Source organism: Galeopterus variegatus, unplaced genomic scaffold (genome assembly GCF_000696425.1).
Source record: "Galeopterus variegatus unplaced genomic scaffold, G_variegatus-3.0.2 Scaffold342, whole genome shotgun sequence".
Lineage (NCBI taxonomy): Eukaryota > Metazoa > Chordata > Mammalia > Dermoptera > Cynocephalidae > Galeopterus > Galeopterus variegatus.
The window spans coordinates 71978-99018 of record NW_007726453.1 but is presented as its reverse complement, the minus strand read 5'-3'; the positions used below and the strand labels follow the sequence as shown (position 1 = coordinate 99018).

At 36.9% G+C, this 27041-nt stretch overlaps 2 protein-coding genes across 2 annotated transcripts in view; one reads left to right on the top strand and one right to left on the bottom strand.

Moving 5' to 3' along the window:
• Positions 1–300: 300 nt before the first annotated feature.
• Positions 301–4560, bottom strand: FAM26D (family with sequence similarity 26, member D). Its single transcript, XM_008567739.1, has 2 exons — positions 4003–4560; positions 301–687 (listed from the first exon to the last, which is right to left on the bottom strand). Exons 1-2 carry the CDS (start codon positions 4558–4560, stop codon positions 301–303), a joined length of 945 nt encoding a protein of 314 aa, XP_008565961.1.
• Positions 4561–12914: 8354 nt separating this feature from the next.
• TRAPPC3L (trafficking protein particle complex 3-like) overlaps positions 12915–27041 on the top strand; it is a 41370-nt gene continuing 27243 nt past the window's right edge. The window contains exons 1-3 of the mRNA XM_008567738.1: positions 12915–13040; positions 16566–16663; positions 19706–19805. Of these exons, the coding sequence (XP_008565960.1) occupies positions 12999–13040; positions 16566–16663; positions 19706–19805 (240 nt within the window). The 5' untranslated portion in view covers positions 12915–12998. The remainder of the gene's footprint in view (positions 13041–16565; positions 16664–19705; positions 19806–27041) is intronic.

The following is a 27041-nucleotide window of genomic DNA, read 5'->3' as shown; positions in this document are numbered from 1 at the left end:
TTCACATAGCTAATAAGGAACAGAACTAAGATGCAAATTTTGATATGACTTCAAGTTCCATATTGTTTTTAATTAGGCCAATATGACACTAGAGGTATTATTAGACCACCAAAAAATTTTCAAAAAGAGGGAGTTATTAGCACAATTATCAGATAAGATGATTTTTGAAATAATATTTTGGATGGACTTAAGTAAACAGATATCAAAGAGAGAGAAACAGATGAAGAGATTACACTGAAACTCCATCATCATAAAAATGAAGTATCAGTTAAGTAACCTGAATTGCAAAATGTGCTATTCTCAAGGTTTTAATTCAATACCTTCTGGTTTGTTTTCTTCATTATCTTCCTCCACCCTGTCTCCAAGGAAGCTATAGTGACCTTGCAAGTCATCACCCATGCATAGAAAACTGGGTGCTGAAATCTCTCTCCAGTCCTGACGTGAAGGAATTCGGATGTGTTTGACATCTTCACTCCCAGGAATGAAGCCAAATAGTTTCTTAATGCGCCGCAGGATGAGGAGCCTGGAGTGCTGCTCTGCGGCTTGTTCAAAGAGCTCTCTCTCATTCTGGAGGTGCCTGGTCCAGTAGGAATGCTGCAGGGTGGTGAGGGGGGAGCAGCACCTCGCCACACAGCGGGACACCAGGACAGCGATGGTTGCCAAGGTGATCAAAATCCAGCCCAGCATCTTCACGGAATTATTAAAAGAAAAACAGAAAGCATCAATACATCAAATATTCAAGAGACACACTTGGTAGGAGGGATTCCTACAAAACTGAGAACTAAAATGTGAATAAGAAATGTGTTTTTCCAGTCTTTAATATATTAACAAGGTGCTGCTCATTTGATGTGGAAATAGGTCTAATGGACAGTATAGGCCCAGCCATTTCAACTTGGTTTTTGGATTACAAAGGAATTTTCCCAGTTAACTGGGCATGGATTTTTGGAATGGATTCTAAGCACTGTCCTTTTTGTTTTAGGTGACAGATGCTATAACCTACCAATTAACCTTACATAAGATACATAAATAGTGTTCTTTGCTTTTAGCTCAACCTTACTTCTCAATTATCAGGTACAGGCCCATGCACTCTTTGGGCGCCTAATAAATATTTGATAATGATGGTGATGAAAATGATTATATGATAGGTAATAATGGTGGCCTCCTTAGGTGTCTTCGATGATGTGCCAGCAAGTATTTATTGATATTTCTTCCTGAGTTGCTCTTTTCTCTTATGTTTTGCAGCCAAAGAAGAAAGTCATGAGCAGACTCAGGTCTCTAAATGTATTACTGGTGGTAGAGTCACCATGGCTTGTAGTACCTATTGTTTTCCTTTCCATTGCCTTCCCCCTCAAATGGTAATTTGCTGACAAGTTTTATTACATGTCTTTGAAACATACTTTGAAAGGAAAATGAACTAGTTTTTACCTGAGACTATTTAGTGTCAGCTTCTAAAGACTGATATAAATGGCTGTTTTCTAGTCTTAGAATCCTTTTTTTCTCTTTTTTACTCTTTTGTCAGTATTTAGTGGTTGTTATGTAAAGTGAGAGAGAAAAGTTCCACACATGTAGGGAAGCCAACAGTATGGAGCGAGTTTGGGCAGCAAAGGCCTCTTCTGCATCTTGTGATTCACCAGCAGGCCTGGAGTTAGCTGTGTGTGCACAGTGGGAGAGGTGCACTCTAGGGAGGCTAAAACCTGCAAAGTGATATTCGTTACCATTTAACTTAATAGAGGCCAATATGGTGGAGGAAAAGTAATTTTAGATGCCCATTAATTCATCAATTATCATTTATTGAGCTCCAGGTTGACCTCCCACTATATGCAGTGTTTGGTACTTGGTAATGGGGACTGAGATGTAAATAATTTTAATTTTAAGGTACATTCATTCTCTCTAGTCATTAAGCCTGAAGGGGGAGAAAAATGAGCAAGGCAAGAAATATGGTGCAATGTGATAGTTTCTGATGCGAGTAAACACAACACCTGAGGACGCACAATGGAAGAGAAATGAACTGATTTAAGGAGAGGATCCTCAAGAAATACTTCTTAGAGGAGATTATGCTCAGATTTAATTTATTAAAAAGAAGTTCAGATGCAAGAAGTCGAGAAGAATTCTAATAAAAGACAGAAAAATAAGAGCATGAAGAGTTGGGAGAATCTCAAGAAATTTGTATTTCCAGGGTCATGGGAGTCATGTGGAAAAGTGGTCAAGGGACAGATATTGAACGACCTTGTATGTCGTGTCAAGGAATTTAGATTTGTGCTTAAGCTGGTACAAAATCATTGAAGGATTGTGGGGGCGGAGGGGTTGGAATCTCATCATCCAATTTGTATTTAGAAAAATGCAATTGGCATGTGAGTAGAAGGCAAGTTGAAATGGGGTGAAACTATGTCAAGAAGATATTTTAGAATGGGGCATGCACAAAGAAGATCTTGTGGTCAACCCAGGAAAGTCCAGCAGAAAAACAGTGAATACGAAGTTCATGGAAAGATTCATGTTATCTTTTGAATTTATTTTTCCATGAACTTTTTGAAGTACCCTCATATTCCTCCAATGAGATTGAAGTTCAAGGTAGTTGAGAATGTGGCCTAGTGAAATGGAAACAGCATAATCTCTGGATATCTTATCAGCCATTATTTGCTCTACGAACTTACATAAGTTCCATAAGTTCTTTGAGCTTTGGTTTACTCATCTGTAAAATGAAGTTAATAATATCTGCCTCTCATTATTATGAGGAATAAAGTTAAGATATGAGATATTTACACAGTATATGATAAGTATCTCAATAGATATGTTTTGTTTTACAAAAGCAAAAAATCTACCAGTTGTGGTACACAGAATTGTAAAACTGTCTTTTCACAGATGTCTGTGTATACATTTAATAAAACATTTTGTTTAGACTTTAAGAAAATCTTACCATTGTGTATTACATTTTAGTTTTTCTTAAGCAAGACCATTTTTGAAAGTTAAAATTGTCCCATTGATTTTTTGACTTTTAACATATCTTCACATAGCTCCTCTGCCTGAGCTTTAGGGCTGGCATTTAAAAAGTTGAAGCAAAGCATATCTTTATGGGATTTCTAACTTTTCTTAAATTAGGCCATATTGCAACATTTGGTATGCTGTGCCTTGATAGTAATTTTTTCAACTAAGTAGTATTAGCATTTCTAAATTTTAATAGCTGAAAGGTCACAGATCAAAAAATACATATGCCTTTGCAATAAGTAGTTTAAAAAATAATGTGTTTTTGCTTTATTGCAGTGATTTAAAAGTGAATTTTTTCCCCAAATCCCTTGGAGAAACTAATGAAAACCAATAGCTTTCTCAACTGACAAAACACCAATGGCGCTTTTAAAATTTAACCTGTAAGTGTAGTAGGTTCAGGCTTTCCTCCCACCCTACATTCTGACACAAACCTGTCCATGGACACTAAATTTAGAAATCACTGTTGGAGTTTTTTTTAAATCAAAATCAAGTTTCCTGTAATTTTAGGTGAGATTTTATTATATAAGAATGCATATTTAAGCATTTAAGCATATATACTCATATATGCAGAAAGATGGGATTTAGTAATATAGTACCAATAATATTCATAATAATATCTAAAATTCATTATTTTTATTATAGATTCTGGGGACAGTACTGAGCACTTTAGATGGATTAGCTCCTTTATTCCTCATAATAACCCTGTGTGGTAGATACTATTAATATCCCCATTTTACAGTTGAGGAAAGTGGAGCACGGATAAACTATACAACTTACTCAAGGTTTTGCAGGTTAATAAGCGTCAAAGCAAAACTCAGACCCAGGTCTGCTGACTCCGAAGCTCAACATCGTAACTATACTGATACAGCTGCTCAGTAGAACTCAATTTGATGAATGGCATCTAGTTTGTGTTCTAATATCAGACATATGAGAAGCAGAAGGAATGTGAAATATTTCCAGCAACTGTAGTTACTATGAGATAGCACAGCAGAAAAAACAAACAAACAAAAAACAACTTACTTGGGACTGGTATCTGTGCATAAGAGCTACTTCATCTCTTACTGAGATCATATCAGAAGGAGCTGATCTGCAACATGGAAACCCAGCTAGTATCTCTTCTCGTTTGCTGGTGCTGATATTAGCAAATACGGGGTAATGGTCCACAGATGCAAACTCACTTGCTGCACATTCATAGTAGGTGCCTGTCAGCAGGGTCACCGCCAGCCATGTTAGCGGAGCAACAAGTGCCCTCCCGGTGATGCTGCAGAACCGAAGGCAAGCCAGCTTGCGCTCCAGGGGGCTGATTCTCCGGCGAGGAGGGACACAGTTGCAGCAGTATTCGCTGGTCATTGTCCACATTTGGCTTCTCAAAGCATAGCCAGCAATCAGAAAGATCAAGGCAGGAATGATGAGAAAAGCAGAACCATAATAGAAATTTTTCCCAGCCTGACAGGGACAGCTGAACGTGAAAGAAGAGAACAGTCGTTGTCCACCAATAGTCAAAGCCGCAATTAAAGAATTGATAAATGTTCCACTTCTCTGCAGAGAAGATATAATATTGTTGAGAGCTGGGCTCATCGTGGGAAGCTCTATCACAGATCAGCTTGTGGCCCTTTCTGATCATTAGACTCCACCAGCTATAACCATTTTATGGGATCTTACTGGTTTAACTGGTTGGGTGAAGTGACCCAACATCCTTACATGTTTAAAGGATTCTAGCATCTTTCCTTGTGTACTTTGTGAATCCTGAGCTAATAAATTCACTTCAGATTACAGCTGGAAGAAACTGAGAGATTCATCTGGCATAAGTGAAGAGGGAAACTTCTTGGTATATCTTCCCACTAAAAAGAGGATGACTTGCTTGACAAGCAAACTGTCTCCATCTTTCCATGTGCTTGCTTTGCATGGCACAAAATGCAGAGCACAGCAAATAAAGCATTGGAAGCAAAACAGAGACATTCTTACCCTTGTACTAGACAAGGATTTTGTCACCGTAAAATTACAATATGAAGAGTAGAGGAAATTTTTAAATACTAGAGAAATCCAAAATTTAGGGCTGGCTGGAACATCCCTAAACTAAGGATTCTGCCAGAAGATCCTAAAAGATTTCCCAAAGGAAAAGAACAAGCTTAGATATCCCTAAAGCCAAATCACAACAAAAACATTCTATCTTTGCATAAAAATTTAAAATTTGTTTGTATTGACAGAATATTGCTATGTGCTGCTTTAAAATTTAAGATACAAATTTGTTTATATGGTATCTTTTTGTTGTGTGAAAACGTGATATTTGTTTTTTTAATAAAGTTATACAAGGGTACTTCAAAAAGTTCATTAAAAAATTAGTATTATCTTTCAATTCTATTTTTTCCACAAACTTTTTAAAGTACCCTCAAGAAATGTAAGGTGTTTTTATGTTTATTTAATCAGCAAATATTTATTGTACAACATTGTACAATTTCTATATGAAGAAAAGTAGAGTAGGTTTGGTTGGGCTTATAAAAAGTGAAAATAATATAAATTTCTCTCTCAAACTGTTAATTGGACATGGTTAAATACATAATTAGCGAATTGAAACATAGTACTGAGGAATTCGTTCAAAATGCAGTACAAAAAGACAAAGAAATAAAATAATATATTTTTAAAAGCAGTTAAGGGAAAAAAAAGACATAAGCAACTCCACAATCTGGCCAATAGGTGTTCTAGGAAAAAAAAAAAAAAAAAAGATAGGAAGGCATAGGCAAAGAAGCAATATTTGAAGAGAAATAACTGGGAACTTTGCAGAATCAAAGAAAAGTTTTCATACCAAAAGAATGTTGGTTGTTCTGAGCAGTGTAAATAAAGATAAATCCACATCTACACACATCAAAGTAAAACTAGAGAATGTGAAAATAGATATTCTTAAAAGCTACAAGAAAGAAAAGACAGATAACCTACAAAAGAATAACATAGACTGACAGCAGACTTCTCATCAATAACAATAGAGACCAGAAGACAACACTTCAGAGTGCTTAGTACCAGCTAAACCATCATTCTGGACAGAGCAAAATAAAGACATGTAAAGACTAAGGGTATTTACCATCCACAGAACCTCATTAAGAGGATTACTAAAGGATATATTTCAGCAAGAAGAAAATAGAACCCTGAGGAAAGACAGGGGAGCAAAAAGTAGTGATGAGAACAAATACAATATTTTCAAAGTCCTCTTATTTAATTATTAGCTGTAGAAATAATTTTTATTTCAAAAGATACAACTAAGGCAATATATTATTATAAGTTACCACTACATACTAAAATGGCTAAAATTGCCAAATGTTGGCAAGGATTAAGAGCAACCGGAATTTACTCATGGTGAAAATGTAAAATAGAACAACCACTTTAGAAAATTGTCATTTTCTTTAAAAGTTAACCATACACCTGCCATATAACACAGTCATTTCTCTCCGAGTTATTTACATGTTAGAAATGAAAGCAAATGTTCACATGGAAACTTGCACGTGAATGTCCATGGCAACTTTATTTATAATAGCTGCAAACTGAAAACAACCTAAATGTCCATCAACAGATGAATAGATCAATGAAGTATTAGATATCAGCAAAATAAAAGGAATAAACTATCAATATACACAATAACATAAGTGAATTCAAAAATAATTTTCTGGAGGAAAGAACTCAGGAAAAGGAGTGTATTTCATGATTCTATTTATGTAAAATTCTAGAAAATATAAATTAGTCTTTACCAACAGAAAACCGATCAGTGCTTGCCTAGGGAGTAGGAGATGAGAGATAAGAAGAGAGATTACAAAGGGGAATGAGAAAACTTTGGGGATTGTATTAACTTGTACTCTCAGGACTTTAGCTCATGTAAGTGACTGAGTGATGACACAGAGGGGCCAGTGACATTGAAGAATTTATCACATTACGTTTACATTTACAGAGAGAAAGGGGCATGCCACTCCACACAGCATAGTATAGGGAGCATTGGGTTTGGTGAGGAGACAGGAGGAAGAGGGGATAGCCTAGGCTCTTATTGGGGTTTCTGTGGGAAAGGCAAGGCAGGGCAGGGAAAACACTTAAGAATAAATAATTCTGGCAGGCTTTGAGGCATAGAGGCTGTCCCTACTTGTCTGCAACATGGCCATGTGTTGATTTAGGGTGGGATAAATATTGACTTGGTACGTGAGAGTTATATAAGGAGGTGGTTGAGGGTGTGGGCTCTGGATCATGGAGGAGATATAAACCACTTGGCTATTATGTAGCCCTATAATTAATGAATGCCAGATGGACAAATGCAGAATCTGAGAAAACACAATTAGAACAGGTGTGATGGAAATGTTAATTATATTGATTAACTTCTGCTTGGGAGCGTGGTGGCGCTCCCGCCGAGGGTTCGGATCCCACATGCAGACCGGTTCCCACTCACTGGCTGAGTGAGGGGCGGACCCAGCACCTAGGGTTGCGATCCCGTTGCCGGTCCCGGTCCGGTACGGGCGCGACACTGAGGGTTGCGATCCGTTGCCGGACATAAAAAAAGGAAAAAAAAAAATTATATTGATTAACTTCTGAGGTATATACATATGTTGAAACTCATCAAACTGTACACCAATTGCATCTCAATAAAGCCATAAAAATTTAAGTATAATCACTAAAAGGCTAGAAATATAATGTATAGCTCATTCAAAGAACAGGAAATAGAAAGAGAATATTGACAGAAAAGAAGATAGTAAACAAGGGGAAGAGAGTGATGAAGACACAACACAAAATAATGGTAGGAATGAGACCAAATACATCAGTAATCACAATAAAAAAATTTAAATAGCTATTGCTGCATGCTAAGCACTGTGCTGAGAACTTTATCTCATTTAATCCCCACAATAACCTTATGATGAGGTACTAATATTATCCTCAGAATTTTTACACATGGGAAGACTGAGGTGTGAAGAGATTAAGGAAACTTCCCAGGGTCACGCACAGATGAGTGGAAGAGCCAGGATTAGGACCCAGCTGGTCTGGCATGTGCTTGTAACCATCATGCCAGAGCTGGCTTAACTGTAACGTGGTTAGAAGATTGTCATGCTGCTTATAAGAGACACTCCCAAAGCTATACCACACACATAGCTTGAAAAGAAAGGTATTGAAATATATGTCACTGGGAACAATAATATTAATAAAAGGCAAAACTGAACTAAAGGCAAAGATTGTCAGAAGAGCTAATTTTGAACATGTAGCAATCCGTTATGAAGATATGACAATCTCGACTTTCATGTCTGTGACTGAATAACTTTGAAATACATAAAACAAAAACTCCTCAGATTATAAGGAGAAATCCTTACAATCATAGAGAGAAATTTTTTAACATACCTTTATCAGAAATGAACTGATCAAATAAACATTAGAAAGTATATAGAAAATGCCAAGAACAAACTTAGCAAATTTTGCCTAAGATAAATATATAGTATTCCAAACCCTAAAGATAGAGAATAAACATTTTTATAAGTTCCTCCAAAAATTATTTGTCAAAATGTATTGGTCATGGAGGAGATCACAAAGAAAATTCCAGCAGTAATGTTTAATAACAAAGAAACAGATTAATAAACCATGGCCATAAGTTGCTATAGATAAGCGTTGTTAATCTCTGGCTTATGGGCCAAATTGGCCCACTGCCTGTTTTGTGTGGCTTGTGAGCTAAGAATGGTTTTTATTTCGTGACGTGTGAAAATTAAATGAAATTTAAATTTCAGAGTTTATAAATAAAGTTTTATTGGAACATAGCCATGCCTGCACTACAACTGCAGGGTTGAGTTGTTATGACAGAATCCATATGGCCGCAAAGCCTAAAATATTTACTATCTGGCCCTTTACAGAAAAAGTTTGCTGACCCCTGCTTTAAATCTGGGAAAATAAATGATCTGCACTGACAGATAAATCTCAACAAATAACTTGGAAAGAAAAATGCAAGCTGTAGGATACGTGCAGTATGATACTATTATATAAAGTTTTAAAACATACAAAATAATATTACATATTCTTTATGACTACTAACAGACATACTATTTTAAAACATGAGCAGCAATAATAAATATCAAGTTCTTGGTAGTGATGACCGCTGAGGAGGAAAGAATGATGGGATTAAAGAGAGTACGGGATATTTCAAATGCATCAGTACTGCTTTACTGTTAAAAGCCTGAAGTGTATATAGTAACATGTTCAGTAAAGCTTGGTAGTAAGTACCACATCTTATGTTTATTTATTTATTTATTTATTTTCCTTTTTGTCTTCTTTCGTGACCGGCAACGGGATCGCAACCCTCGGTGTTGTGCCCGCACCTCACTCAGCCAGTGAGCGGGAACCGGTCTGTATGTGGGATCCGAACCCTTGGCGGGAGCGCCACCACACTCCCAAGTGGCGCACTGTAGCAGTGCACCACCAGGCCGGCCCCTCACATCTTATGTTTATAATTCCATATTTAAAAATCCATTTAACTAGAGTATAGGGGAAGTGAGGAAGTGGGGAAAGAAATTGCAGACCATTCTTTCAGAGAACTATGTAGAAAAGGATGGAGCACTGATTGATTAAAATCACTATTGCAGTGTCAAATTCTTGCTGTAAAGAAATTCGTTGATGACAAGTTCCTAAGTTTTTATTATTGTTTACTGTTGAAACAACTAATCACTTCATCAGCAATATGACTGTATAATTTATTGATAACTATGAATGATTACATCCATGAGTAATCAATTTTCTTTTGATCGTTGTCTTAGTTCTTTTGCGCTGCTATAACAAAATGCCTGAGACTAGGTAATTTATAAAGATCAGAAATTTATCAGTTACAGTTCTGGAGTCTGGGAAGTCCAAGATCAAGGCACTGTCATTGATGTCTGGTGAGGACTACTCTCTGCTTCCAATATGGCACCTTGCAGCAAAAGCAAAAGGGCAGAGAGAACAAACGCTGTGTCCCCACATGGCAGAAGAGCAAAAAAAGGTCTAAGCTAGTTTCCTCCAGCCCTATTTATAAGGCACTTTTAAACTTTTATAAGGCTCTGCCCTCATGACCTAATCATTTCCCAAAAGATCCCACTTTTTAATACCACCATGTTGGGGATTAAGTTTCGACATATGAATTTTAAGAGATGTTCATAGCATAGCAGGACTTATATTCAATTGGTCTCCTTGTTAAAGATAGTTTGCTGTTACTTGGCTATCCAACACGTAGTTTTCAAATGCCTACTCCTCAGCAGGGACCCACCAGCTCACTCACTGAGCACATGCTGGCACGTGAACAAGGAAAATCAGATCTGAGCACTAGAGCTATCCCCAGGAGGATTGGGGTGCAGTGCAAATCACACACTAATTTTATGTGAAGAAACCAGGTTAAAATGAACACCAAAAGCAGCCTTAAAAAGAAAAAAAAGTTGCAAAGAGATAACAAGCCCCCGGGCAAGGTATTATGGTAGTGGCTTTGCCTTCTCTGACAGTTTGTGGATGATCTCAGATGATGATCACACAGCTCATGGATCAGTGGATGTCGTCCCCTGTTAGCATCTTCCCAAGTCTTTACTCAGCTGCCCAGGTATGTCCAAGGGACCAGTGCAGGGGCATGTCCCAGTTCAGCATTTACATGAGTTTGTTGGTTGTAGTGCAGATTTGATGAAATTCAGAAATGCTTCTTTCTCCCAACCTTAGCTCCAACATCAGTTCTAGCCAGCCTGAAAAACTCTGAATCAAAGAGGAAAAACTTCTTTTATGCATCATTTTGATATGACTCTCCTTCCTATTTTGCTGCAAGGGCAGATGTTATAGATCATTTACCTGTTTAAAACACAACCTCTGTGCTTTCTTCTATTTAAGCGAGGGGCGGTTTTATATAAAAAGAAGGAGCCTGGGGAACACAAGACTCACTTGGATCCTTAGAACTGCTGAAAGCCAGTGGGTTTCATAGTCTGAAAACCAGCAAACTAGTGTCCCCAGCAATGGTGACTACGGCAATGATTGTGCAGGTTCTACCGTGGACAGCCTGGTAGGGATACCAGGTAGGGACACAGCTCCTTCCTCAAGCCCTATGTCCTGCCCACAGGGTCTGTGAGGGGTAGGGGTAGGTGAGAGTGAAAGCCATGTCAGTCTTGAGGAACCACTGGCTTTTTTTCTAATGCACCAATGACATCATGAATTTTCATGTGGCCCTGATGTGACTTTACCACACCATTGGAGTTTAGCGAAATTGATTCGACTCCAGTACCGCCACCTCCTCCCACCAAGGACATAGGCCTTTTCTGGTTTATTCTCAAGGATTTCTTACCCGGAACCCAGAATCATCTTCAAATTGGTCCCAGCAACATGCTGTCATGCATGTTCATAGTTTTTGTGAATCTTCCCCTAAAATATTTTGCTCTAACATAATTAGAGTGTGTGCAGTAGAAAATTACTTTTGATAGGAAGTCAGCACATTTAGCCCAAATCCCTCTTTGTTGTCTCCTATCCAGATAACCTTGAACAAATTTCTTAACCTCTCTACTTTTAGATTTCTATACTGTAAAATGGTAATGATTAAAGTACCAACGACCTCACAGATGGCACTTGAATTAAAGTGAGATAAAGAAAATGAGGACCGTGTTGTAAACTATACAGTTTATATAAAATAAATTGTTATTAATCTGCTACTGAAAAGCTCCCCACCCCCAACAACCCAGCAAAATTGGTTTTCCTGAGATCACGGCATCACAGAACATATGCACTAAGGGAAATACCTTAAATATTGTAAAATTCCATTCCATATACCCACCTACAAGAATAACCTATAGTAATAAGTTTTTATATAGTGCATTATAATGTGTTTTATAACAAACATCATCTCTTTGATACTCACAACTATTCTGTGAGGTGGGTATATTATTTCCATTTTGCAGATGTGGAAACTGAGCATAGAGCAATAAAACTGCTTGTCCAAGGTCACACAGCCAGTAAATGGGGGAACTGCAACTTAGCCTTGACACTTCCAAACCCTCCTCTGCTCTCTTAACTACACCACACTCTTCTTCAGCGTATTCACTGGTCTGTCACTTTATAGCAAGAATTTGCCAGAATAAATAGGACTAATTGACTCAAGCTGTCATAAGTAGGAAACTACTTTCCTAAGCTGAGTTTTATGCTACTATTTCTGGAAGGGTTTTGATCCTCCGCACCCTGCAGTTGTCAAGATAAGAGAATTTCTTGTTTGAGCTTGAAATGTCTATATTTCTGCATAAATAAAGAGAGCCTTCAGTACCAGCATCTCAGAAACTATCAAAAGAAGGCTAAGGGCTTGCTTTCTCTGCCAGAACCATCATGCATTATTAAACTGCAGAGCACCATTCTGAGCAACAGTTTCATAAGAAAATATCACCCGCTGTATCACTCCTTAAAACTGCTGATTGTTGCTCACGAAAAATAAAGTTGCCAGATATACTCAAATATTATAATCATATAAGATGGGGGTCTAGGCTTGGGAGACAATGAGATACCCACTAAAGCTGTTGATCAAGTTTGAACCTAGGATTTAGCAATTACAGATTGCTGATCCTGTCTCTCTAATTCATACAGCAATCAATATAAGACTGAATAATGCTAACATTTAGATCTATCTTGGATTGTGAAGTTTTCAGTTTGTGATTTTTAAAACGATACCTTGGCATGAGAACAAAACACCACTCTTGAACTCCCTTGGGCTAAAGGGAGTGTTCGGGGCTTCTAGTCTGACTTCACACTATCAGCTTTTATGGTTCTACATTACAACTCATCATCACAAGGGAAGCAGTTATTTGATCGGCGGCAAGTTAGGTGGCTACAAGACAGTCTCATTGTTCATGATTTTTCTTTTCCGTCTTCAGTTCAGCAAAGAGCAAAAGCAGTAGAGTGTAAAAGTAGCACTCCTGTCTCAAAGCAAGGAGGAACTTGCAAACACAAAAGGACACAGACTGAAACACCTCTAAGGTATAAGCAAAAGAAGAGAATTTGAAGATCCCATTCTTCTTCTATCAAGCACTATGTCTCGCTCGGCACGTAGAAAACCAGAATACCATAAAATTGTAAGATCTTTTTATAAAGAGATTTTTTTCTACTTACTTCAGAGAAAATGTTTTCTTGGGTGATTTATGATTTATTTTGAAAGGTGATGTTATAAGTAGAATTTTTCAGCAGAGCAAAGAGAGTGTTTAGTGGAGGGAATCATAAATGACACCTTTGGGAATAGTTACAATTCTATCTTACATACCATAACAGAATAATGGATTGTTTCTACAGGTTTTAAGGTCTTCTTTTCTAATTATATTCATAAAAGTGTCAAATTTTGCTTTTGTTTCTGACAGAAAAATAAGAAGAGATTAAGCAATTTTTTGTATTTCATATTTTAAAATAGGAAATGAAATGTATATAAATATAAAATAGGTGATTATGTGTAAAATTGAATAGGAATAGATCATCAAAAAGCTCGGTATTAAAGACGGTATTTATTAAAAATGTCCTAAATGTATTTATTATTGTAATTTGGTATGTGCTATGATCCTTCCTATATATTCCAAGTTCAGAGTTATTGAAAACTTAATTTTTTGCAGATTAGATTTGGATAGTCTTCTTTAATCCTCTCTTATAGTTTTAGCCATTCAGAAGTTACAGATGTGAAAACTCATTGTTAAATTTAAAGCTGGGTTAATTATTTCAGGAGAAATTCTATATGTAGGTGGGGGAAGGGTATGGGAACTAGCTGTACTTTCTGCTTAACTTCTCCGTAAAACTAAAACTGCTATAAAAATAAAGGAAAAAAATATTTCAGGAGACTGATGGGCATTTGATATAATTAAGTAATTTCAGCTTTCGGTACTTAGAATTGTAGTGGTTAATCAGCACACCCCAGTTGGAAACACCTGAATGGCATTTTGGGATCTTAATTATTTTTCTGTGGGGTTCTCAGATGCTAAAAAGTATTATACATAGTTCACATTGTACCTAAATTACTTGATTTATATTGCAGTTAAGACACATTTCTACCCTGATACATCCAAAGCATTCTGAAATAATGAAGGACGTTGTATTTTTCACCAATGAAAATAATTGGTTTTTATTGTTTTAAAAACCGTGAATATAAACTTATATTGACCTTTCCTGGGATCCATGGTATGGATCTGAGACCCAACTGGAGATGTAGTTCAAGGTGCAGCCCTTGGACATGAAGCAGAATGGAGAAAACAGGTCTCTATGGATATTGAACTTGAAATTGAGCTGGAAGTAAAATTTGTTTCGAAATACAGTAGTATCCACCCAAAAGAGAGAGAGACAGAGAAGAAAATGTCATTATTTCAGTGTGGCCTTAATTATAAATGGGCACAATGCTGAGGCTATCACATGTAAGTAGGGTATAATTTTTTCTCCTTTTCTCCTTTTCTTTCTTTTTCAGATTCTTTTGTTTTACTGCTGGTGGCAACAAACACATTCTCTCTCTCTCTCTCTCTGTCTCTCTCTCTGTCTCTCTCTCTGTCTCTCTCTCTCTCTCTCTCTCTCTCTCTCTCTCTCTCCCCTTCACTTTTGCCTATTTTTATGCTGCATCATTGGTACATAGCAGTAGTTTCTCTTCTGGTGTGTCTTCTTATATGTTAGGCAGATATTTCATTTATAATTTACAGACATTTCTTATGATTTATGATTAGGTTTTTGAAAGACTTAAATAAACAGAGCTAAAATTAAATAAATGGTGACCCTTCAGTGTTTAACACTATTTTTGTTCACATCACTTGCCTTACATCCCTCTTTTCCTAGTAAAAATATTAACATACTCATTATTTTTCTATACCTGAATTGTATATATTAGTGTCCTTAATATGTCAGTTAATGTATATGATGTATATTCTACATACATTTATTACATTTCATTTCTATTGTTCCATATAAATTATGTCCATATGTGCCATATAATATTTAGATTTTATCTGTTTAAAGTTTATTTAGTGATAACAAATATGCTACCTGAGTGAAGAAACATATTTGTCATGATATAAACCCATACATAAGGGAGGGGACTCTGGTGGTATTTGAATCAAAATCATATAATATTTTCTAGAAACCACTTTGTCAAATAAACAATGTAATTGGTTTTTGAGCCATTCTGCTTTTTAAAAAAGAATACATGGGGTACAAATGCAATTTGTGGTAACGGGTATACAGCCAGTATGAATCTGGCCCCCACATCATGGGCAGGAGGGGTGACAATCAGCTTTGTATCTCATGAATATTCATAACCAATTTTTAAAAAAGAATATGTATTATCAGGCCTTCTCTTTCATTACATATTAGGCTATCCAAGATACCTGGGCTTAGAGTAAGGATTCTTCTTCTAACCTGGAATCTACATTTGACCTTTCATAAAAGTACTAGATTATGCATAGAATAGGATTATTTTCAGTAATGGTCCTCCTTCCTCCATCCCTGTCCCACCTGCTTCTACTCCAAACAGTGCCTTCCTTTACACACCTCAGAGATAAATACTATGTCAGTGTGGAGGCCCGCAGTGTAAGATGCCATTCTGGCTCTAATAATTGCTGGCTAGCTGAGCAAGTCACTCAGTCCTCCTGAGGTCCCATTCTCTCCTCTGCAGGACTGAAAGCATTGAAATAAATTATCTCTAAGATCCCCTTCTCTTTGTTAGATAATATTCAATAGCAGAAGCAAATCAGACTTTTAAAAATGGATTGATTGGGCTTTGTGTCTTCTGTGTTCTGTATGTTTTCTGAATTTTCAACATATCTATGCTTAACCAAACCTAAGTTGTCCTTGGTTTTATTTATTTATTTATCTTTGGCAGACTGGCCAGTATGGGGATCCGAAACCTTGACTTTGGTGTTATAACACTGCACTCTAACCAACTGAGCTAACCAGCAGCCCTATCTTTAGTTTTAATTTTTACTTGTAATTCTCTCTAAAAATGGGACAAATTTGAGAGATCTATAAGGAATAAGACAATTTTCCCTTTTTTCTCTAAGCAGAAAGAAAAAAAAAAAAACATCTCACAATTTGCTGTTACATTTGGATTCATCCTGAAGGTCTTTTTGGCAGACTTGGGACCCAATAGAGATTGTGCAAACTCATGAGAAGGATCATCCGATTATTTCTTCCAACTGAAAATGTGGTCAGCATATATTAAAGGCCATTCTAGAAAAATAGAAATTTATATTAGTAATTAGTATTTTTAAAACAACTTCCTCTGAAAATACATAGAAAAATTATATAATGTAAGCAAATGCATAGAAAAATATTCTCATGTTAAGAAATTTATTTTATGGCAAACAGTTGTAAGTCTGTAATAAAAAAAAAAGAAAGAAAGAAAAAGAAAAGAAAAAAAAATTTATTCCACAGCTCTCCTCCCCCACCTCCCAGCAATGAATCCAAATGGAGTATAATTTGTTCCCAAAAGTGAACATTGTTGCAGTAAGAAGAGTGTGGAAAAAATGAACAGATGATTTCTAAGGCTGCTTCCAACCAGAAGATTTTGTAAAAAAAAAAGAAATACAGTAGTATATTATTGTAATTTTGCCTATAATATAAAACTATCCCTTTTTCTCCAGAATAGAGATCTCTTTGTTCTCACCTATGGAGCTCTGGTTGCCCAACTGTGTAAGGATTATGAAAAAGATGAAGACGTGAACAAATACTTAGATAAAATGTAAGTAGAAGTCTTTCATTCTTGTGGAATGTCAGTTGTTTCCTACCGTCACCTACATTTTTCCTGCCTCTAATGATTTCTTTTGCTCGATTTCACCAGCTCTCCTTCTATTTCAATGAATCACATCTGAAAGCTGAACGTTATTTCTTACAAGGGCCATTTGGGTTGGTAACAAGGTAACAGGAAGAAAGTGGGGTGTTTTGTTGAATACCAAGTGCGGAATGTTTTCTTTTTAGTTAGATATCATTTTTTTGCTAGTTGCTTTTAAGCAAAGGATGTAGTAAGACTGAAATTGTTCTTTTAACAATATGATGGATGATCAGATTTTATGCTTTTCAGAAGCCTTTTGTCCTAACATACCTTCTTCTAATGTAAATATATGCTTACATAAGCACAGGTATGCAAACACCCACTAAACAGCAGTTGCCCAAGAGGAAGAATGGGAGACTAGGGACTGTGGGTTGAAGGGAGACTTTCTTTTTCCTATATAGCGTTTTTGTTTAAATGTTTTACCATTACTATGCTTTACTTAAACATATTAAATAGAAAAACCCACTCTTTTTAAAGCCCATTCTCCTTGTCTTTATTAATGGAGATTCCTCCTGCACAAATTCAACCTTCTAATTTCTCAGAATAATTACACGATCGTCAGATTATTGCCAAACAATAAAGTATGTGTCAACATTTCTTGAACCTCTTAATTATAGACCCTGAAAAGGACTTTAACAAAGTAATGACTGGAAAGTATGTACTGGTTAGAAGATTTATTTAGATAAGTTGAAGGGGAAATTTAGCCTAGCATTTTGGAGCTTTTTAAAGGGCTCATTGTATTTTCAGTTGGAATACAGAAAAAGACAAAATAAGGAAAAGCTTAAAAGATTTTTTTTTAACCCTTGTTTTCCTCCCTTTCTAGGTACTCGTTCTTTTTCTTTTTGGAAAGTTCTTGTTTATTTGGGTACACGCGTTTTGTTTTGTTTTGTTTTTTAATTAGGAGAATTCATGAAGAAGCAAACTGCCCAACCATTCATCTATAGATTTTTCAGTTACTTCCTCAGCTGAATTGTCTGTAACTGTGGGAGCTGCTAAAGTTATTTCACACTTAAGTCACACTTAAACATCTGACATAGTATTTCTAGAAATTCAATTTATTTGACTTATGTTAAATTTGCATCATTTTGTGGAATAGCTGTAGAAAGTGAAAGGCTTATTTGACTAAAAAAACATACTTTTGCTTAGCTAATTGAGTGTACATTTTAACAAATATGAATAAAATATTAGTTAAAGAGTAAATTTGGAGAGACTGCAGAAAGATCTTGCCTTAAAAAAAAAATACTTCACATTTGGTTTCTTTAATAGGTTCTGCTGAGAGCATCTTGCATTTTTAATTTATAAAATATCTACTTTGCAAAAACATACCATTTGACCAAAGCAATACACACACACGCGCGCACGTGTGTGTGTGTGTGTGTGTGTGTGTGTAACACTCTGCTAATAACGTAGCTTCCTATCACTGCTCCCAGTGGCCAAGCCTGTGGATATGCATATGATAATAAGAAAACACCAGAAACATTTTTAAATCCTGGTACAACTACTTCTGTAAAGTAGACATTCTGTTCTTTAAAAGCCTTTTCAGTGTGGGCTTCCTGGCTAGAATTACAAACCATTTTTCTCTAAAGTCAAGGAAGTTAAACCGAACATTTCCATCCACTCAGAAATATAAATAGAATATCTCACAAGATTTAGTGAATTAATAAGCACTCTGACATCAAATCCATCTCCCTGCAACCACCCAGTCACCAAAGATCTCATACCTTTTTAGATCCTATGGAGCAATTATTGCCTCTAAAAACTGGCTTCTTTATCTTGTTGCTCCACACAGATTGTTTTACTTGTCTACATCCACATGGCTGTGAAATTAAAATACCAATTTTGTGCCAGTGGTTTCTCAAAAAACAGAAAAGTTCCTTTCTATTTTCACCATTAAGGTCCTATTTCCTCAATTAGATTGAAAGTTCTTATAAGACAAAGACTGTGACATTTTTTGTATCCCTCCCAGAAATTTAGTAGTTTCTCAGTCTACCTAGTTAAATGTATCTGCTCAGCCACTTAGTTGTATTATCACATATCGATAAAAGGCTTTCAAAATCAGACTTCAGATGCTGCTTGAACCATTTGCTTGGGATGGAGTTAACTGATAATATAAATACCTTCCCCCAAGTCCCATAGTTTTAGTTTCCCTAGACTGAAAAATGAGTTGCCTGAACTTGGCTTCCCCCACCAGTATACTTCAGAGTCCTAACTGCTGAAACCTTCACTGGCAACAAAAAAATATTTTTCTGTTCCCTTCTTCTTCTAGAGTCCTTCCTAGAAATGCCTGCCCTCCTACAGTGATAACTATTTAGCAGAGTGAGCAGCCAGGTAGCACACCTGTAGCGGGCAAGTTAGCTTCACGATCATTCTGTTTCTGTCAATAGCTAATAATGAGCAAGTTAGTTATCAGTGAGAAATATTAGGCTACAGGTCCGGCCCGGTGGCGCACTGGATAGTGCGCCGCTTGGGAAGCGCGGCTGCGCTCCCGCCCGAGGGTTCGGATCCCACATACGGACCAGTTCCCGCTCGCTGGCTGAGCAAGGCGCGGGAGCAACACCGAGGGTTGCGATCCCGTTGCCGGTCCCCGGTCCGGTACGGGGGCAACACTGAGGGTTGCGATCCGTTGCTGGACACGGAAAAAAGACAAAAGACAAAAGACACCAACCTTCTTTAATTTTAACTTGCACTGTCAAGTTTTGGCCAGACTTGGTATCTAGTCAGACTCCTCTGCTTGTAGGAGACTAGTTAGTATTTCCTGGGTGTGTTGCTCTCTGTTTCTGCGGTCTGTGGGACAAACAAGACCACTGCCAAAAGCCATTTGACTTGACATGTTTGGTTTAGTTTGTTATCCACCTGTGTAAGTCCTAAACATGACTTCATTCTTAAACAATGATAGACTTTGCTAATTACTCAGATATCATTTTCAGACCACACTCTTTCCTTCGTCCACAGGGGTTATGGGATTGGAACCCGGCTGGTGGAAGACTTTTTGGCTCGATCCTGTGTGGGAAGATGCCATAGTTATTCAGAAATTACAGACATAATTGCCCAGGTAAATGTGCTTTTAGCTCTGTCGGTGTTTTGAAAATCTTTGATGTTTTTCTGAGTTTGATGGTTTTCTGCTCTGACTGGACAGGTTCCATCTGTATTTGTTGTTAGGTGCTGAGAGAGAGAATTCTAATTGAAAAGCATTTTATTTCAGCACAAAGATAAAGCTACTGTGAACTGAAAGAGAAATGCTTCCAGGCATTTATGCATCTAGAGATTTTCCCGACTACATGGAGTATATGGTGTGTATGACTTACCCTGGAAAAAATGCTTTGAGTAGGTAAGCAGAAGGGGAATGGAATAGGGCAACCTTATGACATGATGCTCCAAACCAGCTTCTTTATGTAATCACTTTCAGTGCATGGAAGGAGTTAGCGTTTGGCAATATCGGAGAGTGCTGTTGTAGTCATTTGCAGAGCACTGTTTTCCCAAGAGAAAAATAAAGTTTCCTGTAAATGAGTGTGCTCTGAGAACTTTCACAGCCCTGATGTATTGGAGACAACTTAGAATCATCCAGGACTAGCTCAAATTTTTAGATATAAAATTGTGAAATGCATCTTTAGCCAGCATTCCTTTACTCTGCGGACCTATGGTTATTAATTTTGTGTTGTTAATTTGTGGGAGACCCAGAAAGTATGCATTGATATGAGATATTTACTCTCCCATCCTGATGTGCTGCCTCCAGGTTCACACAACTGACCAAGTTAGTCAGATTTGCTCTTCTTTTCTCTCCTGATCCTTAATATTGTTATGCATGGCCAAACTGACCCTTTACACGAATGGCTGTCATAGTACTACATAGTGCTTTGTGATTCTAAATGCAGTTTTACATACTTTTTTGTCTTTCATCTTCACAATAACCCTCTGAAGCAAGCAGACTAGAAGTTACTATTCTCATTTTCCAGATAAGAAAACTGAGTCCCAGAAAAAAATATGATAAAAATTCTATTATAGTATATGTGAAAAATAAATCGTACATTCAAAAACAACCCAAATGAAAGATTTTTCCACTTATTGGTATTGTTACTTTCATTATTTCATGGCTGGTGAATCATATGGTTGAAATTAAAATCCAGGTGTCTTCCAACTCTAGCACAGTGAGTTTACCATACCACTAAACAGGTTAAATAAAAAAAGTTCCTTTTCATATTGGCAAAATAAAAGTAGGATCTGAAGCAGTAGTTTGAAAAATAAAATAAAATCATTTTTAGTAAACCAATTCTTTGGGCAACACTGCAAGAATACTAGCCATTTTAATGGAAAGTAAATAGTTGAATTATATAAATGCAGATGGTTGTGTTTTGTTGCATTTCTAGTTGGTAGCACCTGGGCCTTTTGATTAGTAAGACATAGTCTTCCTCTAGTGAGGATGTCAAATTGCTTTAAGAATGACTTCCCTTTGACCTTTGCCCAAATCCATCCCATTGTCTTCGTTTGGATATATAATTTTAAATATAAAATATATCTAGGGAAAGCCAAGCTTGCAGATTCTCAAGGCAGTAGAACATTGGCTGATAATTTGAAAAATTATATAATGCAGAAAACAAAACCTGACTCATGCATTTAAGGTTGCTTGTTAGGCTTTGGATATCTGAAGAAGAAAATAATTTCAAGGGCTGATGGAGACTCCATTCTAAAGATATGTTAGCACAACCAGTGAGAGTTTTAATGTATTCTTGTGGTTATGTTTATGTATGTACAGTACACATAGTATTATTCCATTTAAAAATATATTCAGTTATATTTAAAAAGAGACAATTAACCAAACTAAAAAAAAAAAATTATTGAGTAAAGATCAGTAACCACCTGGAAGTGGAGGCATATACAACCTCATTACCGAGAACCTGGAATTACTTTCTGTCACACATTGGAAGATCAGAGCTCATCTGAAAGGTGCTCAATACTATAAATGCCTTTAGTGTAGAGAATATTGGCCATTTGTCTAACTGAGCTCCAGTTAGAGCAGTGCAGTGACATGAAAGGATTCCCCAGTTCTTTCTCATCATCTCTTCTTGGCTGTGAGTGAAAAGTCCAAGGCACTGACAAGCTTCTGGGCATTTGAAAGGGATAATTTCATGTATTTATTTTAATCAGAGAAACACAAGGAACAAACCTTCTCTAGTAGAAAATAAAAAGTCAGTATAAGCCATAACTGTTTTACCACTATCATTAACCTCAAAATAGCTGCTATCAAATATCTCATGAAAGTCCTTCCTAGACTAAGGGTGGCTAAGAAGACTGGAATTCTCACATAAAGCTTCTCGTTGCCTGTGGTCCTCTACCAGGACCTCCTCCATGTTCTATGAGCCACTTTGTGTTAGGAAAAATACAAAGCTGAAAGCCAAATTAAATATGCCAATATGAAGTACATGCTTACATGGGGCCCAACATAGGACTTATTACTTGGTAGATACTCAATAAAACTTACTTGAAAGAAAAGAAGGGCAAAAGGAAAAGAGGAAGGGGAAGAAATGAAAGAAATCTTGTTCAGGCCCTGAGGAAGAGAGCTTTCCTTCAGCAGGAGATGACCTGCGAATGTTCCTCAAGCTGCCCAGTGCATTTGAGGCCTCCCGGAGTCCCTTCCTCCGAGGAACTATGCATTTTCCCTGACAATGAAGTCTTCAATGTGCAGAAATACAAGCAGAACAAGAGTTCCTTCTACATACCAAATTTAAAAAGAAAAGGCTGAAGAGCAACCTAGTCAGAAATGTCCTAAGGAGTGTGTAAGAAAGAGAGGAAATGCATTAATATCTCAACAGAAAGTAAGAGGCCAAGAAGAACACAAACAAACAAACAAAAACTCCAGAACACCCCCCATCTTAGAAAGCATATTCTGCTTTTAAAAGAATGAAAGTAGCTTCTAAAGACACCTGACCTCCTAACTGCACAATTTTCAGCAAGTCAGAAACAAGTCTGTTTTATAAAAAGCTAAAAACATGTACCACATCTGCTTTCCAAATATCCCTTCTCTAAACTTTTTGTGTCCTGTCGACCATTCTGACGCCATGTAAATTCTTGTCTGCGTCTCCTGTGCTCGGGGAACTGGAAGAAGGTCCACTTGCACTCCTACTCAAGACACTTTCTTGTCACCAAGGGGATATCTCATCACCTTCACCCTTTCCTCGTGCACAGCAGTTGTCTCCTGGTCTTTGCACTTTCCTTCAAAGGCCTGATTCTTCCTTCTTAATCATTTTCACTTCTCCAGCAAATTGTTCTTTTACATGTGGCAATGATGTCACCCATTCCAGAAACATTTGAACACAAATGAAGGTCCAGACTTTAGTTGTGAGCCCAGCCACTGATGCTTTGCTTATAATTAGCAGCTTTCATTAAAAGCGGGCCATTGGCAGCATTATCTCATTAATCCTGTAAGCTCTCCTCAGAGGAGGCAAAGTGTCAAACGTTACAGAGTCGGTTTTATAGAGAACTAGGGCAAAGTGAAAGAAAGTTTACTGTGGTCACATGCTGCCCTCGGAACACAGCAGTCAGGAATAGAACCCAGTAGTTGTGAATTTGGTTTGGCTGCCCACCCAGAGCATGTACGAATCATCCTCAAGTACTGAACATCTGTAGACCAGGGCTTCCCCAGAACTCATGGCCTCTGTCCTGGTTCCAGAGAAGGAAAGAGAGAGCAAGAATGCATTTGAAGAGAATTGACTAGATGAAGAAACCTGTGCCCAGATAGCTGAAGTGACTTCTCTGAGTTAGTTAGTAAAAGACTGCAGGTAGGAACTGGTCTCCTGAACTCACTCCCCACTCTGCACACCTCTGCCTTTGGGAGAGAAGGACTGTGTAACTTCAGGTCCTAATAGCATTCCACTCTCTCTTGTTTTCTTCACTTGGTCTTTTCAAAGAAAAAGACCCTCTGTCACTAGGCCCTTGACAAATTCCTTTAACAGGTATGAGACCTCAAATTGTGGCCTCATCTGGTGGTATCAAAAGAAGTCCCATGCCAGAGGCCAAATCATTTATCAGAAAATCTTCAGTCTGCCTTATGTTTCATACAAAAAAAAGAGATGACAGGCTAATTCTAAAGTCAACTTCCTGCCACATTAAAATGTATTCATTTTTTAAATATGACTTTATTACATACAAGTTTACTTTTTGTGGTGGTTGCCTCAAAATACAACTGCAAGTATTAAATAAGACATACTAATTTATAAAAATTGTCAGCAGCATTATAACATGATACTGAAAAATTTTAATAATACAGAGATTTTCTTCATAAAAGTTCAAAGTAATTCCCACCTATTATGTTTCCCTTGCAAGAACCTTGTGAAGTAGAAAGGACATCTATCATTAGCCCCATTTTACTGATGATATAATTGAGACTTAGATGATAGCACCACAGACAATAAGAAATGCCAGCTTAGAACTTAATTATTCTGACCTTATTCCAGTATTTCTTCTATGAATCAGTTGTTTCTTTAAAATATACCTCTGAAGGTTTTTTCTACTATGATAACTATTTTAAGAAAAATTTTGTAGTTGCTCTAAATGAAAATGTGTAATTTGCAGCTGATTTTAGTTGGAATAATGAAATATCAGAGAATTTAACTTACAGCCCTATAGGTCTTTCAGTTTATTATGGAGAAAGTAAAAAGTATAATTGTACCTGTCTGTGGTCTAAGAGATACATTTTTTTTAAAAAATTCCTTATTTACACAAAAATATATTTCAGGGTTTCCAAACACCTTTATGACAAAACATCTTTATTGTTAGAAGAAGCTAATTAGAGATAAACTTGATCATTTAAATCAAGATGATGTTAGGGCCGGCCCGTGGCTCACTTGGAAGAGTGTGGTGCTGATAACACCAAGGCCACAGGTTTGGATCCCTATATAGGGATGGCCGGTTTGCTCACTTGGGAGAGAGTGGTGCTGACAACATCAAGTCAAGGGTTAAGATCCCCTTACTGGTCATCTTAAAAAAAAAAAAAAAAAAGATGATGTTAAAGGCTAGACTTGACAAGAAATATTATAAGGTTGGCTTTTAAATGTAATTTAAACACAAGGAGCTCTGACCCTTCTCAGTAGATGGGTGCTAACCTAACCATGTCCAGTATAGTGGAGGCTGGAAGAGAAGAGTCCACACCCTGCTCAGCTACATTTCCACAATGTCACCCTGAGCAAGACATTTAGCCTGTTTGAACCTCAGTTTCTATATTTGTCAGATGAGACCCATTTGGCTATAGTTCCTCTGATTTTCAGATATTGCTTTACCTAGTGAAAATCTGGACACTGAGTTACAATTATAAATGCTGAGTGTGGTGAGTGTAGCTTACAAAGCCTCCCGCAGAGCATCCGTCCCTTCTAGTTACTCATACTGTTTATAACCGCTTGGCCTTGCACAAATTCTGTTCATCAAAGTTGGGAAAGCTTTTTACTGTCGGGTCAATGCCAATATGATGGTGGCCCTGGGGGGCATAGAAGGAATTTATCATTTTTCACTGTAAACATCACATCACTGGTGGTGTCACCTTGTAAGAGGAGATTTTTAAGTACAGGGGAAAATACAATATAAAAAGACTTATAAAACTTGAAACTCTGATCTTTATGTTAAAAAAACTGGAACGCAACATACTGTACTTGTTGGAAATTCTGGAAAGCAGAAATGAGATCTTTTCCTTTTATAGTATAAATTGAAATTTCACATTAATTCTTTAATGTCAGCAATGTTTTCCTTTTTCGGTGAGTGATATAAAAATCAATGAAATAATTGAAAGGAAATTTTCATAGGAGGCAATATAAATGAGAATGCTTAAAGCAGGGAAGGAAATCTAAGTGGTGAATGTTGTAAGCAGAAACTCTTAGATTTAGAGACATGGTCCAGAGAGGAATCTAGATAAAAAAGGGAATTATTTTACTGGATGAATTATTTTTATTTCAGTAAAGTGGTCCATTTAAGAGTGGAGTTGAGTCTACACAGAAGGATTCCAACAAATTATACCAGTCATATTTTTATTTTTATCCTGCTTCTGATCTGACTGTACAAGACTGCCATGGCTGAATCTATACAAGGAATTCAAACATTCTGAAACCTAAAACTCCTGTTAGTCACTTTAGAATGGGGACAGCTCCATGGCCATAGAATTTCAGCAACCAATACAGATTCGTACTTAGAAGCACTGACTTGACATTTCAACAGGGACATTCAAATCTGACTTCTTAGAAATTTTCAGAGGGGAGTGCCACAGCTTGGAAGGCGAACCAGTGAGGAGACAGAAACCACATAATCATTTCAACAAGAAAGCCTGAATATAAAAATTATAAACTATATATTAAGCGGGGGTGGGGGAGCCACAATAAAGAATTTAGGGCTGAGAGAGAGTACCCAAAGAAGAAATACGTTTTGAAAGGGGTTCACATCTCACTGTGAACCCCTTTCACAGTAAGTCTGCATTTTAGTTTAATGTTTTAATCAGTCTGTAAAATAGGAGGGTACTTCAGAAAATTCATGGAAAGATTCATATTATCTTTGAATTGTATTTTTCCACAAACTCTTAAAAGTACCCTTATACAATTTTGTTGTGTTTTGTGCCTGTTGATCTTCCAAGAATTAGTTATTGACCAGCTTCTGTATATATTTCCATTTTCCATCAAACTAGAGCAAAAGTATTTCACAAAGAATGGAAAAATATAGTTTCCTCAGATTATGGTAGTACATGTAAACTTTGTTTAATTTGATATGTTATTGTATTATCCAGTGAAGTTATCTTTCAGTTCTGGGAAATTTCATTTCCCCGTGATGTCTGTAAGATTTTCAAAGGGAGGGATAACTTCAGACATTCTTGGGATTTGGCCCACTGTGCCATAGTAAACCCGCACATGGTAGACATTCATTAAACATTGTTGAAGTGAATTTAGGAAATATTCCCAGCTACACTGCTGCTCCTCCTATTTTGTCCAGAAGAGGGCAGTGGTCCACGTTAGTTTCAGGTAAAGACTCCCACCTCTCCTCCTTTGCCCTAACGCCCACCACATGCAGAAGCAGCCCTCTTATTTCAAGCAATATTCACTGCATTGAAAATCCAGTGCTTCAGAAGTGTCTGGTTGTTCACAATAAAGATTTGAACTGCAGTAGGGTCCTGGACAGGAAAATAGTTGATTTCCATTAAATCATAGACAGTGAACTCATCTAGATGATTTTATTGAAACATTTATTTTTTCTACTATTTATATGAGTAAAGAAAGTTTCAGAAGAGGGAGATTCATTTTGCTACTCTGAGGTCAATTGTGAT

Bases quoted from the DNA above. Each gene is read 5' to 3' on its own strand.
- FAM26D (XM_008567739.1), bottom strand. From the start codon at position 4,560: ATGAGCCCAGCTCTCAACAATATTATATCTTCTCTGCAGAGAAGTGGA. The intron at 688-4,002 runs GTAAGTTGTTTT...AATTCCGTGAAG, and splicing joins TGCACAGATACCAGTCCCAA to ATGCTGGGCTGGATTTTGAT.